We start from the raw sequence: 11,746 nt of genomic DNA, 5'->3' as shown, positions 1-11,746 counted from the left end.
CCTCCCGACCGTCGGCTGCGTGAACGGGATTGCGCGTCAAATTCAGACGCGTTTCCTGAAAGAGACCAACGATGCCGAAGGCACTGACGGCGTGCATTTGTTCAGCCATACCACTACGGCTGCTCGCAGCTGGGTGACGACCACATCAATACCCGCACCATGCTGCAAAACATGGTGCGCCACCCAACGCAGGCGCGGTGCTGGTGATTGGCCTTGGCTGCGAAAACAATCAGGTTGACGCTTTCCGCGACACGCTGGGGAATTCGACCCTGAGCGCGTGCATTTTATGGTGTGCCAGCATCAGGACGACGAAGTGGAAGCGGGCGTGGAGCAGCTTCATCAGTTGTATGACGTCATGCGCCATGACAAGCGCGAGCCGGGCAAGCTGAGCGAGCTGAAGTTTGGTCTGGAGTGCGGCGGGTCTGATGGTCTTTCCGGCATTACCGCTAACCCGATGCTCGGCCGTTTCTCCGACTACGTCATCGCTAACGGCGGCACCACGGTGCTGACCGAAGTGCCGAAATGTTTGGCGCGGGCGTATTCTGATGAGCCACTGCCGCGACGAAGAGACGTTTGAGAAAACCGTCACCATGGTGAACGACTTCAAACAGTACTTCATCGCCCATAATCAGCCGATTTATGAAAACCCGTCGCCGGGCAACAAGGCGGGCGGGATCACCACGCTGGAAGAAATCCCTCGGCTGCACCCAGAAAGCGGGCGCGAGCCGAGGTGGTGGACGTGCTGCGCTACGGCGAGCGCCTGAAAACGCACGGGCTGAACCTGCTCCAGCGCACCGGGCAACGATGCGGTCGCCACCAGCGCGCTGGCGGGAGCGGGCTGTCATATGGTGCTGTTCAGTACTGGCCGCGGTGGCGCCGTACGGCGGGTTTGTGCCGACGGTGAAAATCGCCACCAACAGCGAGCTGGCGACGAAGAAAAACACTGGATCGACTTTGATGCGGGCCGGTTGATCCACGGCAAAGCGATGCCGCAGCTGCTGACGGAGTTTGTGGACACTATCGTGGGAATTTGCGAACGGTAAGCAGACCTGTAACGAGAAGAATGACTTCCGCGAGCTGGCGATTTTAAAGAGTGGCGTGACGCTTTTAATCGGTGCGGGCTGGTGCCCTCATTCTGACCCTCTCCCACGGGGAGAGGATAACACTTCAAAAACGGCAACCTCAGGGTTGCCGTTTTGCTATTAACCTCGCAGGGCATTCTTCGCTAAACGCGCGTCTTCCGCCTGACAGGCCGCTGCGGTAAAACAGGCACGTCGGTAGAAGAGTTCAGCGCGGTTTCGCAGGAGTCCTGCAGCACGCCGATGATAAAAGCCGACGGCCACAACCTGCATCGCGATCTCGTTCGGGATGCCAAACATATTACACGCCAGCGGATCAGCAGCAGCGAACCGCCCGCGACGCCCGATGCGCCACAGGCACACAGCGACGCCACCACGCTCAGCAGCAGTGCGGTCGGCAGATCCACCGGAATACCCAGCGTATGCACCGCCGCCGTGGTCAGCACGGTAATAGTGATTGCTGCGCCCGCCATGTTCACGGTTGCACCCAGCGGGATCGACACGGAATACGTGTCTCGGTCAGGTTCAGCTTCTCGGCCAGCGCCATGTTGACCGGAATGTTCGCCGCCGAACTGCGGGTGAAGAAGGCGTACACGCCGCTCTCGCGCAGGCAGGTCAGCACCAGCGGATACGGGTTGCGGCGGATCTGCCAGAACACCAGCAGCGGGTTGATCACCAGCGCCACCAGCGGCATACAACCGACCAGAACAACCAGCAGTTGCGCATAGCCCCACAGCGCGTCGAAACCGGTGGTTGCCAGCGTCGAAGAAACCAGACCAAAGATCCCGATAGGCGCAAAGCGAATCACCAGCTTCACCATAAAGGTGACTGCGTTCGACATATCGTTCACCGGTTTTGGTGGTGTCGTTACCGTGACGCAGCGCAGAAGCCGAGTCCAATCGCCCAGACCAAAATGCCAATGTAGTTCGCATTCATCAGCGCGGTGATTGGATTAGATACCATGCTCATCAGCAGGCCGCGAAGCACTTCCGACAATGCCGGATGGCGGCGTGATATCACCGGCCGCGCTGGTCAGGTGCAGCGTGGACGGGAACAGGAAGCTGAACACCACGGCCGTTAAGGCCGCAGAGAAGGTTCCCAGAAGATACAGGAACAGAATAGGGCGAATGTTGGTTTTGTCCCGTGCTGGTGGTTAGCGATTGACGCCATCACCAGCATCAGAACCCAGTACCGGTGCGACGGCCTTCAGTGCGCCAACGAAAAGGGTACCGAGCAGTCCCGTGGCTTCCGCAGCAGGTTTTGACACCATGGCCAGCAGAATACCCAGCACTAACCCGACCAGAATTTGTTTTACGAGGCTGCCCTGCGCCAGGGCGCGCGAACAGACCGCTTGATTGTGTGCTCATACGTTATTCCTGAGTGAAATTGCGTTCCATCCGGGATGTGCTCTAAGTCACATTTGTGTCCGGATGTAAGTATTTGTTTGCCCGTTGAGTATCAGGAAAGCAGCGAAAGGCGGAAGCGTAAAATGCTGGATTTTACGTGGTACGTCATGTTTTTAACTGTTAACTTAACGAAAATGCCGGGTGGCGCTGCGCTTACCCGGCCTACGGGTGACGTTGTAGGCCCGGTAAGCGCAGCGCCACCGGGCAAAACGCATTAAGCCTGCTGCTTCTTATCGTGCTGGCGGTTAACCCGGTATTGATAATCAGCGTCACGATCAGAATGCCAAAACACCACGCCGAGCGAAATGGCGATCGGGATATGGTAGAAATCGACGATCAGCATCTTGATACCGATAAACACCGGGATCACCGACAGACCATACTTCAGCATGGAGAAGCGTTCCGCCGCGCCCGCCAGCAGGAAGTACATCGCACGCAGGCCGAGGATCGCAAACAGGTTAGAGGTCAGGACGATGAACGGGTCGGTGGTCACCGCGAAGATCGCCGGAATGCTGTCCACCGCGAAAATCACGTCGCTCAGCTCGACCAGAATCAGCACCAGCAGCAGCGGGGTGGCAAACAACAGCCGTTCTTGCGCACGAAGAAATGCTCGCTCAATCTTGTCGGTCATGCGCAGATGGCCGCGGATCCACTTCACCAGCGGCTTATCGCCGATACCGGTATCGTCTTCTTTCGCCAGCGCCATTTTCACCCCGGTGAACACCTCGGAACGCGCCGAATACATACAGCAGCCATTCGAACTGGGTAATCAGCCAGCTGCCGGCGAAGATCATAATGGTTCGCAGGATAATGGCACCCAGCACGCCGTAGACCAGCACGCGACGCTGCAGGGCAGCAGGTACGGCAAAAGTAGCTGAACAGCATCAGCCAGACGAAGACGTTATCAACCGCCGGGCTTTTTCAATCAGATAGCCGGTGAGGGAAGGCGAGCGCCTGAGGATCGGCCACCGCGCGGCCTTCGGTCGAGGCCAGATACCACCAGAAGGCGGCGCAGAACAGCAGGAGAGGGTAACCCACACCAGAGACCAGACGGCGGCCTGCTTCACGCTCATGCCGTGCTCGCCGCGACGGCCCTGCAAAAGAGGTCGATCGCCAGCATGATGAGCACGACAACCGCGAATCCGCCCCACAACATTGGAGTGCCGACAGAATGCATACTATTTTCCTTACACATAAAAACAAAAACGGCCATGGTCAGAAGACGATAGCCGTTAGCTTTTATGCATAGACCTCGCCTTCCGGCAAGGTCTCACTTTACAACCACGAGGGTTGCTCCGGCGACCGGATGCGTGTTTAACGCATCGTAATGACGATCCACCGGCGAAGAAGTTACTCCCCCTTTGCAGGTAACAAAATGTCAGACCATTGGTTTCGTCAATGGTCTGCACGGTTTCATTACACAGTTTTACGCGATAGCTTCCTGCGCTCACGCCGTCTGCCGGAAACACCACGCCGGTCTGACGGCGGATCTCCGTTGCAGTTTCGCCGTGGTGCGGCTCACCGCGAGGCCCGGGTGATTCACTTCGTTGTCTTCCACCAGACGTGCGAAGACCTCTGCCTCGCAGAGCATAGTGTTAATATGCTGAGGCTGCGTCAGCTCCTGCGCTTTACCGCCGCGCGGCACAAAGCTCACCTTCTGGCACTCGGAGATCTTCTCGATAACCAGCGAGCCCGCTTCGCCCTGAATTTCGCTTGGCAGCACGGAATCGCTCACCTTGGAGTGCTGCAGCGTAACGCTGAAATCGCCGTAGTCCAGCACCGCTAAACCGTGCGCATCCACGCCGCTTTCCAGCAGGCTGGCGGTGGCCGTTACGCCATGCGGCTCGCCCCCCATTGGCCACGGCAGAGGCAGGCAGTAGAAGCCGATATCCATAATCGAACCGTTAGAGAAGGCCGGGTTAAAGGTGTTCGGGTTCTCGCCGTCGGAGCAGCGCTGGTAGCGACGACGAGTACTGGCAGTAGTTGATAAAGGCTTTACGCACTTTGCCAATTTTCGGCAGGGACTGCTGCAGCAGCAGGAAAATTCGGCAGGCTGGCGGTTTTAAACGCTTCCGAACAGCACCACCGGTTTTCGCGGGCAAGCGCAATGGCCGCTTCCACTTCCTGAATATTCGATGCCAGCGGCTTCTCGCAAATCACATGCTTTTTTATGGCTGAGGAACAGCTTCGTTTGCGGGAAGTGCAGGGGAGTTCAGGCTGGCGATATAGACCGCGTCAATGGCGTCGCTTTGCGCCATCTCGTCGAGCGAGGTGAAGAGATGCTCAACGAGGTAGTCGTTAGCAAAACTCTGCGCCTGCTCGAGGCTGCGGGAATAGACCGCGGTAAAGTTTATATTTGCCGGTTTCGTGGGCGGCGTCGACGAACTGGCGCGTGATCCAGTTCGTTCCAATGACTGCGAAACGTATCATAAACGTTTACGTACTCCGTAGCGGGGAACCTTTAGCCTGTAGCACGTCATCATGACAATTCGCGTGCGCTATTCCGCATTACTCTTTAACGATAAATGCGTAAGCCATAGCCGGGTATCAAACTCCAGCTGGTGGTACTGCGGCTCCATGTGGCAGCATAATGGGAATAGAACGCTTTGTCGTGCTCTTTCTCTTTCAGATGTGCCAGCTCATGGACGACGATCATCCGCAGCAGAAAGGTTTCCGGTGCGTTACGGAAAACCGTCGCGACGCGGATTTCGGCCTTTTGCCTTCAGCTTCTTGCCGCCCTGCACGCGGGAGATGGCAGTGTGCAGGCCGAGCGCGTTTTTCAGCACGTGGATCGTGTTGTCGTACATCACCTTGTTGATCGGCGGCGCGCTTCTTCAGATAACGGCTTTTTCAGATCCTGCGTATACTGCCAGAGGGCCTTATCAGTCGCGAAATCGTGCGTACCGGGATAGCGTTTTCCAGCACCGCGCCGAGCTTCTGCTCGGCAATCAGGCTGCGAACCTGAGTCAGTAAATGTTCCGGATAGCCACGAGATAAGTAAGTTGGTTCATCAACGCCCCAAATCGACAATAAAACGGGTATACTCACGCACCCTTTTCAGGGATACGCCAAATTTTACCATTCAGGAGGGCCGATGAGCCACTTAGACAACGGTTTCCGTTCACTCAACCTTAAACGTTTCCGGAAACGGACGACGTTAACTCCGCTTCAGGCGTGGGGAAGCGGCGGATGACTATCTGCTGCAGCAGTTGGATGAGACTGAAATCCGCGGCCCGGTTTTGATCCTGAATGACGCCTTTGGCGCGCTGGGCTGCGCCTCGGCGGAGCACACGCCATACAGCATCGGCGATTCCTACCTGAGCGAGCTGGCGACGCGTGAAAACCTGCGCCATAACGACATCGAAGAGTCCAGCGTGAAGTTCCTCGACAGCACCGCGGGATTACCCGCAGGCGCCGGGCGTGGTGCTGATTAAGGTGCCAAAAACCATGGCGCTGCTGGAGCAACAGCTGCGTGCGCTGCGTAAGGTCGTGACGCCAGAAACCCGCATTATCGCGGGTGCCAAAGCGCGTGATATTCACACGTCGACGCTGGAGCTGTTTGAGAAGATCCTCGGCCCGACCACCACGACGCTGGCGTGGAAAAAGCGCGCCTGATCAACTGTACGTTCAGCGCGCCTGAACTGGCCGACGCGCCAGAGACCCTGAGCTGGAAGCTGGAAGGGACCGACTGGACCATCCACAACCATGCAAACGTGTTCTCCCGCACCGGGCTGGATATCGGCGCGCGTTTCTTTATGGAACATCTGCCGGAAAATCTGGAAGGTGAGATTGTCGATCTGGGCTGCGGCAACGGTGTGATTGGCCTGACGCTGCTGGCGAAGAACCCGGACGCCAGCGTGTGTGTTCAGCGACGAGTCGCCGATGGCGGTGGCCTCCAGTCGTCTGAACGTGGAAACCAACATGCCGGAAGCGCTGGACCGCTGCGAGTTTATGATCAACAACGCGCTGTCGGGCGTAGAGCCGTTCCGCTTCAACGCCGTGTTCACAGCAACCCGCCGTTCCACCAGAAGCACGCCCTGACGGATAACGTTGCGTGGGGAGATGTTCCACCACGCGCGCCGCTGCCTGAAAATCAACGGCGAGTTGCTGTACATCGTGGCGAACCGCCACCGGACTACTTCCACAAGCTGAAGAAGATTTTCGGAAACTGCGTCACCGTTGCGACCAACAACAAGTTTGTGGTGCTGAAGGCGGTGAAGCTGGGGCGTCGTCGTTAAGATGTTTTGCCCGGTAAGCGCAGCGCCACCGGGCAATGTTTTAGATCACCAGAGCTAATTTCGTCCCCGCGCAATTGCCGCCGCGCGTCCAGCTCCATCGCCACGTCGCACCCGCCAATCAAATGCACCGTTTACCGGCTTCGCGCAGCGGATCCGCCAGATCGCGCTTCGGCTCCTGCCCGGCACATAAAATGACATGATCCACGCGCAGCAGCTGTGGCTCACCGCCGATCGTCACGTGCAGCGGCCCTCGTCGTCGATCTTCTGGTAGCTGACCGCCGGGATCATCTTCACCCCTCGTGAGAGCAGGGTGGCGCGGTGGATCCAGCCCGTGGTTTTGCCTCCAGCCTCTTCGCCCGGCTTGCTGGCTTTACGCTGGAGCATCACGATCTGGCGCGGGCTTTTTCGGCAGTTGCGGCCCTTCCGGGCGTAGCCCGCCGGACTGGCTCAGGCTGGTGTCGATACCCCATTCCACGCAAAACTCGGCAATGTTCTGGCTGGTGGCTTCGCCCGGCTGGCTAAGTACATGGCGGTATCAAAGCCGATCCCGCCGCAGCCGATAATCGCCACCTTCTCGCCAACCGGCGTTTTGTCACGCAATACATCCAGATAGCTCAACACCTTTCGGATGATCGATACCTCGATCGCCGGCATGCGCGGTACGATCCCGCTCGCCGTGGATCGCCTCGTCGAAATCGATCAGATCCGCCGCGCTGACAAACTGGTTAAGCCGCAGATCGATGCCTGTAAGCTCGATCATCCGGCGGTAGTAGCGCAACGTTTCGCAGAACTCCTCTTTGCCGGGGGATCTGTTTGGCGATATTAAACTGGCCGCCAATCTCCGCCAGCGCATCAAACAGCGTCACGCTGTGCCCGCGGGAAGCGGCATTCACCGCAAACGCCAGCCCTGCCGGGCCTGCGCCCACCACGGCCGTGCGCTTTTTGTTTTGCGCCGGAACGATCGGCATTTTGGTTTCGTGGCAGGCGCGCGGGTTAACCGAGCAAGAGGTGACCTTGCCGACGAAGATCTGATCCAGACAGGCACGGTTACAGCCGATGCAGGTGTTGATCTCATCCGCGCGCCCGCTTTGCGCTTTGGAGAGCAGTTCGGCATCGGCAGGAACGGCCGCGCCATCGACACCATATCGGCATCGCCTCGCGAGATCACATCGTCCGCCACCTGCGGGTCGTTAATGCGGTTAGTGGTGACCAGCGGAACAGATACTTTGCCTTCAGCCTGCGGGTTACCCAGCTGAACGCCGCACGCGGTACCGGCGTGGCGATGGTCGGGATGCGCGCGCCTCGTGCCAGCCGATACCGGTGTTGATAATGGTGGCACCTGCGGCTTCAATCGCCTGCGCCAGCTGGACCGTTTCGTCAAACGTCCGCGCCGCCTTCCACGTGTCGAGCATCGACAGGCGGAAGACGATTATAAAGTCCGCGCCCGCACGCTCGCGCACCGCGCGCACGACCTCCACGGCAAAACGCATCCGGCGGGCATAGTCGCCGCCCCATTCGTCGTCGCGCTGGTTGGTGCGGGCGGCGAGGAACTCGTTTATCAGGTAGCCTTCTGAGCCCATCACCTCAACGCCGTCGTAGCCGCGCTCGCGCGCCAGCGCCGCGCAGCGGGCGAAGTCGTCAATCAATGCCGGATCTCGTCGTGGTAAGGGCGTGAGGTTTAAAGCGGTTAATCGGCGCCTGAAGAGCCGACGGCGCGACCCGAGTTCGGCTGATAGCTGTAGCGTCCGGTGTGCAGGATTTGTAGGGCGATTTTACCGCCCTCGCGGTGAACCGCGTCGGTCACAATGCGGTGGTGTGCCAGCTGCGACGCATCGTTCAGGACCGCGCCGCCCTCCATGCCCACGCCGGAAGGGGCCGGGGCCACGCCGCCGGTGACAATCAGCGCCACCCCGTGGCGGGCGCGCTCGGCATAGAAGGCCGCCAGACGCTCGGCCCCGTCCGGATGCTCCTCCAGCCCGGTGTGCATCGAGCCCATCAACACGCGGTTTTTGGTGTGGTGAACCCCAGATCGAGGGGGCGAATAACGACGGGTAGCGGCTCATAGTCTCTTCCAGTGTAAAATTATTGTTATGTGGTCGGATGAGTTACTAATTTAGCCAGCACGAAGTAAAAGGGAAAAGGGATTGCAGTGATTGTGATGGGATTCAAATATTGGTGTGGCCTGATGCCTCACCCTAACCCTCCCACAGGGAGGGGACGTAATCTCCCTCCCTTGGGGATGCCCGCACCAGCCCGGCGCCTGCCACATCGATGTCGTCAGCCCGCTGTCCACCAGCCCCAGCTGGTCGGCGTACACCGCCTGCCACTTCTGCATCATGCCGTCGTACAGCTCGCGGTGCTGCGGGCTCGGCGTGAACTCGCGGCTCCACTTCACCAGCCGCTCGCCCGTCGAAGCCATATCCGCAAACAGCCCCGCGCCCGCGCTCCTGCCGCAATTGCGCAGCCGAGCGCTGTCGCCTCTTTCACCTCCGGCACGCGCACTGGCAGCCCGGTGACGTCGCTTAAAAATTTGACTCCATAACGCCCCTTTGGACCCGCCGCCTGCAAACACCGTGCTCTCAAACGTCACGCCGGAGAAGCGCGAGATCTGCGCCGAAGTTGCAGGCCGAAACAATCGCCGCATTCTCCTCCAGGGCGCGGAACAGCGTCGCTTTGTTGCACTTTTCCGGGTCGATGGAGAGGTTAATAAATGACGGCGCGGCGTGGTACCACTGCTTGAAATGCATCGCGTCGGAAAGATCGGCATCACCCCGTGGGAGCCTGCCGGTACGCGGCTCGCCATCTCTTCCAGCAGGGAATAGGTATCCATCCCCATCCGTTCGGCAATCAGCTTTCCTCGGCGCAGAAGGCGTCGCGGAACCAGCGCATGGTCAGCCCGGTAAAGAAGCTGATCGACTCCGCCTGCGCCATGCCGGGGATAACGTGTGCGGGTTCACGCGGATGTTCATCTCGGGGTCGGTGCGCACCTGCGGCAGGTTTACGACCTGCTGCCAGAAGGTACCGCCCAGCACCGCGGTTTGTCCGGCGCGAACCACGCCCAGCCCCAGACAGCCCAGCTGCACGTCGCCGCCGCCCATCACCACCGGGGTGCCTTCGCGCAGGCCGCTGCTGCTGCGGCCTCTTTGGTGATAGCGCCCAGCACGGTGCCGGTCTCTTTCACCGGGAGAGGATGTCCGCTCGCAGCCCGGCCATGTCGAGCAGCGCCGGCCGCCAGTCGCGGAGAAGAGATCCAGCATGCCGGTGGTGCCCGCGTTAGACGGGTCGACCGCCAGCTCGCCCGAAAGCTTCGCCGCCAGCCAGTCGCTGATCGCGGTGATGGTGGCGGCCTTGCGGGCCAAATATCCGGGCGATGGTGTGCCAGCCACAGCAGGCGCGGCATGGCGCTCAGCGCCAGCGTCTGACCGGCGTCATACACTTCGGATTCAAAACGGTCGTCGTGGATCTCTTGGAGTTCGGCCACCTCGCGGCTGGCGCGGGCGTCGACGTTGGCGCAGGCCCAGATGGCCTCGCCGTTGCGGTCGTACAGCACGATCCCTTCGCGCATCGAGCAGCAGGCGACGGACTGAATATCCGCCGCGCTCAGGCGCGCACGTTCCAGCGCCTGAGAAATACACTGGCAGGCCAGCCGCCAGTTGGTCTCCGTGTCGAACTCCATCGACCCCGGCACGTTCTCCACGCTCAGGTGCTTCCACTCGGACTGACCGACGGCAATCTGGTTGCCCTGTAAATCGAAAATAACGGCGCGAACGCTGCCTGTCCCTGCATCTAACGCTAAAAGGTAACTCATGAGCTTGCCTCGTTGTTAGCGCAGAACAACCCCGTTACGTCAGGGCCAGCACCGCGCGGGCTGTCGTCTCCTCCGTCACCGGGCCATTGATACGGCGACCCTTCAGTGCGGCATAAATCGCATTGGCTTTCTCTTCTCCTCCGGCCACGCCAACGATGGTGGGCAGCTGCGCTTGCAGTTCATCGAGCGTGACGCCCAGCAGTTCTTTGTGGATCTCCAGCTCCTCGACGCACTCGCCCTCGGCATTAAGGAAGTAGCCGAGAATGTCGCCGACCGCCCCTTTACGGGCGTACATCAGCTGTTCACCCTCGCTGATATAGCCGGAGCGCAGTATCGTGGCATCGCGTCGCTGGTTCACCGAACCAATCCCGACCACCGCCACGTCGGCAGCGGTGGCGGCGAGGATCACGTCCGCACGCTGGTTTCACGTTTTAAGATCCCGGCCACCTCGGCAGATGACACGCGAAGCGGGGCGGGGATCATGCTGACGCTGCAGGCCGCGTCCAGCTGGCCGATACCGGTCATATACGGCCCCACGCCGCCGGAGAGCGTCACCGTGGCGGATCTGCTGCGAGCTGATAAAGCCGCTCAGGTGCTGCAGGCTGCTCATGGTGGTTTCACCAAACCCCACCGCCAGCAGCTGGCCGGGCTCAGTACGCCCATCAGCGACTGCGCCGCGCCAATGCCCAGCCGCACGTTCATCGGCGGGGTATTCAGGCGGGCATCACGCGCACCAGCTTCAGGCCAAAGCGCTGCTGGAGCTCGGTTTCCAGCGCCAGCAGCCCTCGTAGCGGGAGTTGATCTGCACGCGGATCACCCCGGACTGGACGCCCTTCTCCAGCAGGCGGGAGATCTTCAGGCGCGGCAGCCCGAGCCGCTCGCCGATGTCGTTTTGGGTCAGCCCGTCGTGGTAGTAGCACCGAGCCACGCGCGCCACCAGTTCCTCTTCCGCCAGCGCGAGCCCGGCAAACCGTCCTTCTTCCGCAGTGCGTTTATCGCTCATAGTTGAACTCTTATAAAAATTTAGATCATATGTTCGTGATGCCGCGAAGGGAAAGTGTGAGCCACGCGACAAAACGGATCTTTTAGATCGTTTCTGGTTTATCTGTATCTCAATCGATAAAACTGTGATCCCTGCACGGTTGTAAATATAGTTCACCGTCTACGCTTTTGAACATTATTAAATCTAAAAATCATTTGTTCAATAGCGGAGCG

At 59.6% G+C, this 11,746-nt stretch overlaps 1 protein-coding gene and 2 pseudogenes across 1 annotated transcript; 1 reads left to right on the top strand and 2 right to left on the bottom strand.

Annotated features, from left to right (window-relative positions):
• Positions 1–3,406: 3,406 nt before the first annotated feature.
• LOC122872756 lies at positions 3,407–4,743 on the bottom strand (annotated as a pseudogene).
• Positions 4,744–5,932: 1,189 nt separating this feature from the next.
• LOC122872755 (ribosomal RNA large subunit methyltransferase G-like) lies at positions 5,933–6,723 on the top strand. Its single transcript, XM_044188785.1, has 2 exons — positions 5,933–6,002; positions 6,053–6,723. Exons 1-2 carry the CDS (start codon positions 5,933–5,935, stop codon positions 6,721–6,723), a joined length of 741 nt encoding a protein of 246 aa, XP_044044720.1.
• Positions 6,720–9,559, bottom strand: LOC122872754 (annotated as a pseudogene).
• Positions 9,560–11,746: the final 2,187 nt, after the last annotated feature.

The sequence above is a fragment of the Siniperca chuatsi genome, unplaced genomic scaffold, assembly GCF_020085105.1.
Source record: "Siniperca chuatsi isolate FFG_IHB_CAS unplaced genomic scaffold, ASM2008510v1 Contig00105, whole genome shotgun sequence".
Taxonomy (NCBI): domain Eukaryota; kingdom Metazoa; phylum Chordata; class Actinopteri; order Centrarchiformes; family Sinipercidae; genus Siniperca; species Siniperca chuatsi.
This window is presented reverse-complemented; position numbering and strand designations above follow the sequence as displayed.

What these genes read in the sequence shown, in the direction of transcription:
- LOC122872755 (XM_044188785.1), top strand. Translation starts at nt 5,933, where the DNA reads ATGGCGCTGCTGGAGCAACAGCTGCGTGCGCTGCGTAAGGTCGTGACG. An exon ending in AGAAACCCGCATTATCGCGG is followed by an intron (nt 6,003 to 6,052) that starts GTGCCAAAGCGC and finishes CTGTTTGAGAAG; the next exon opens with ATCCTCGGCCCGACCACCAC.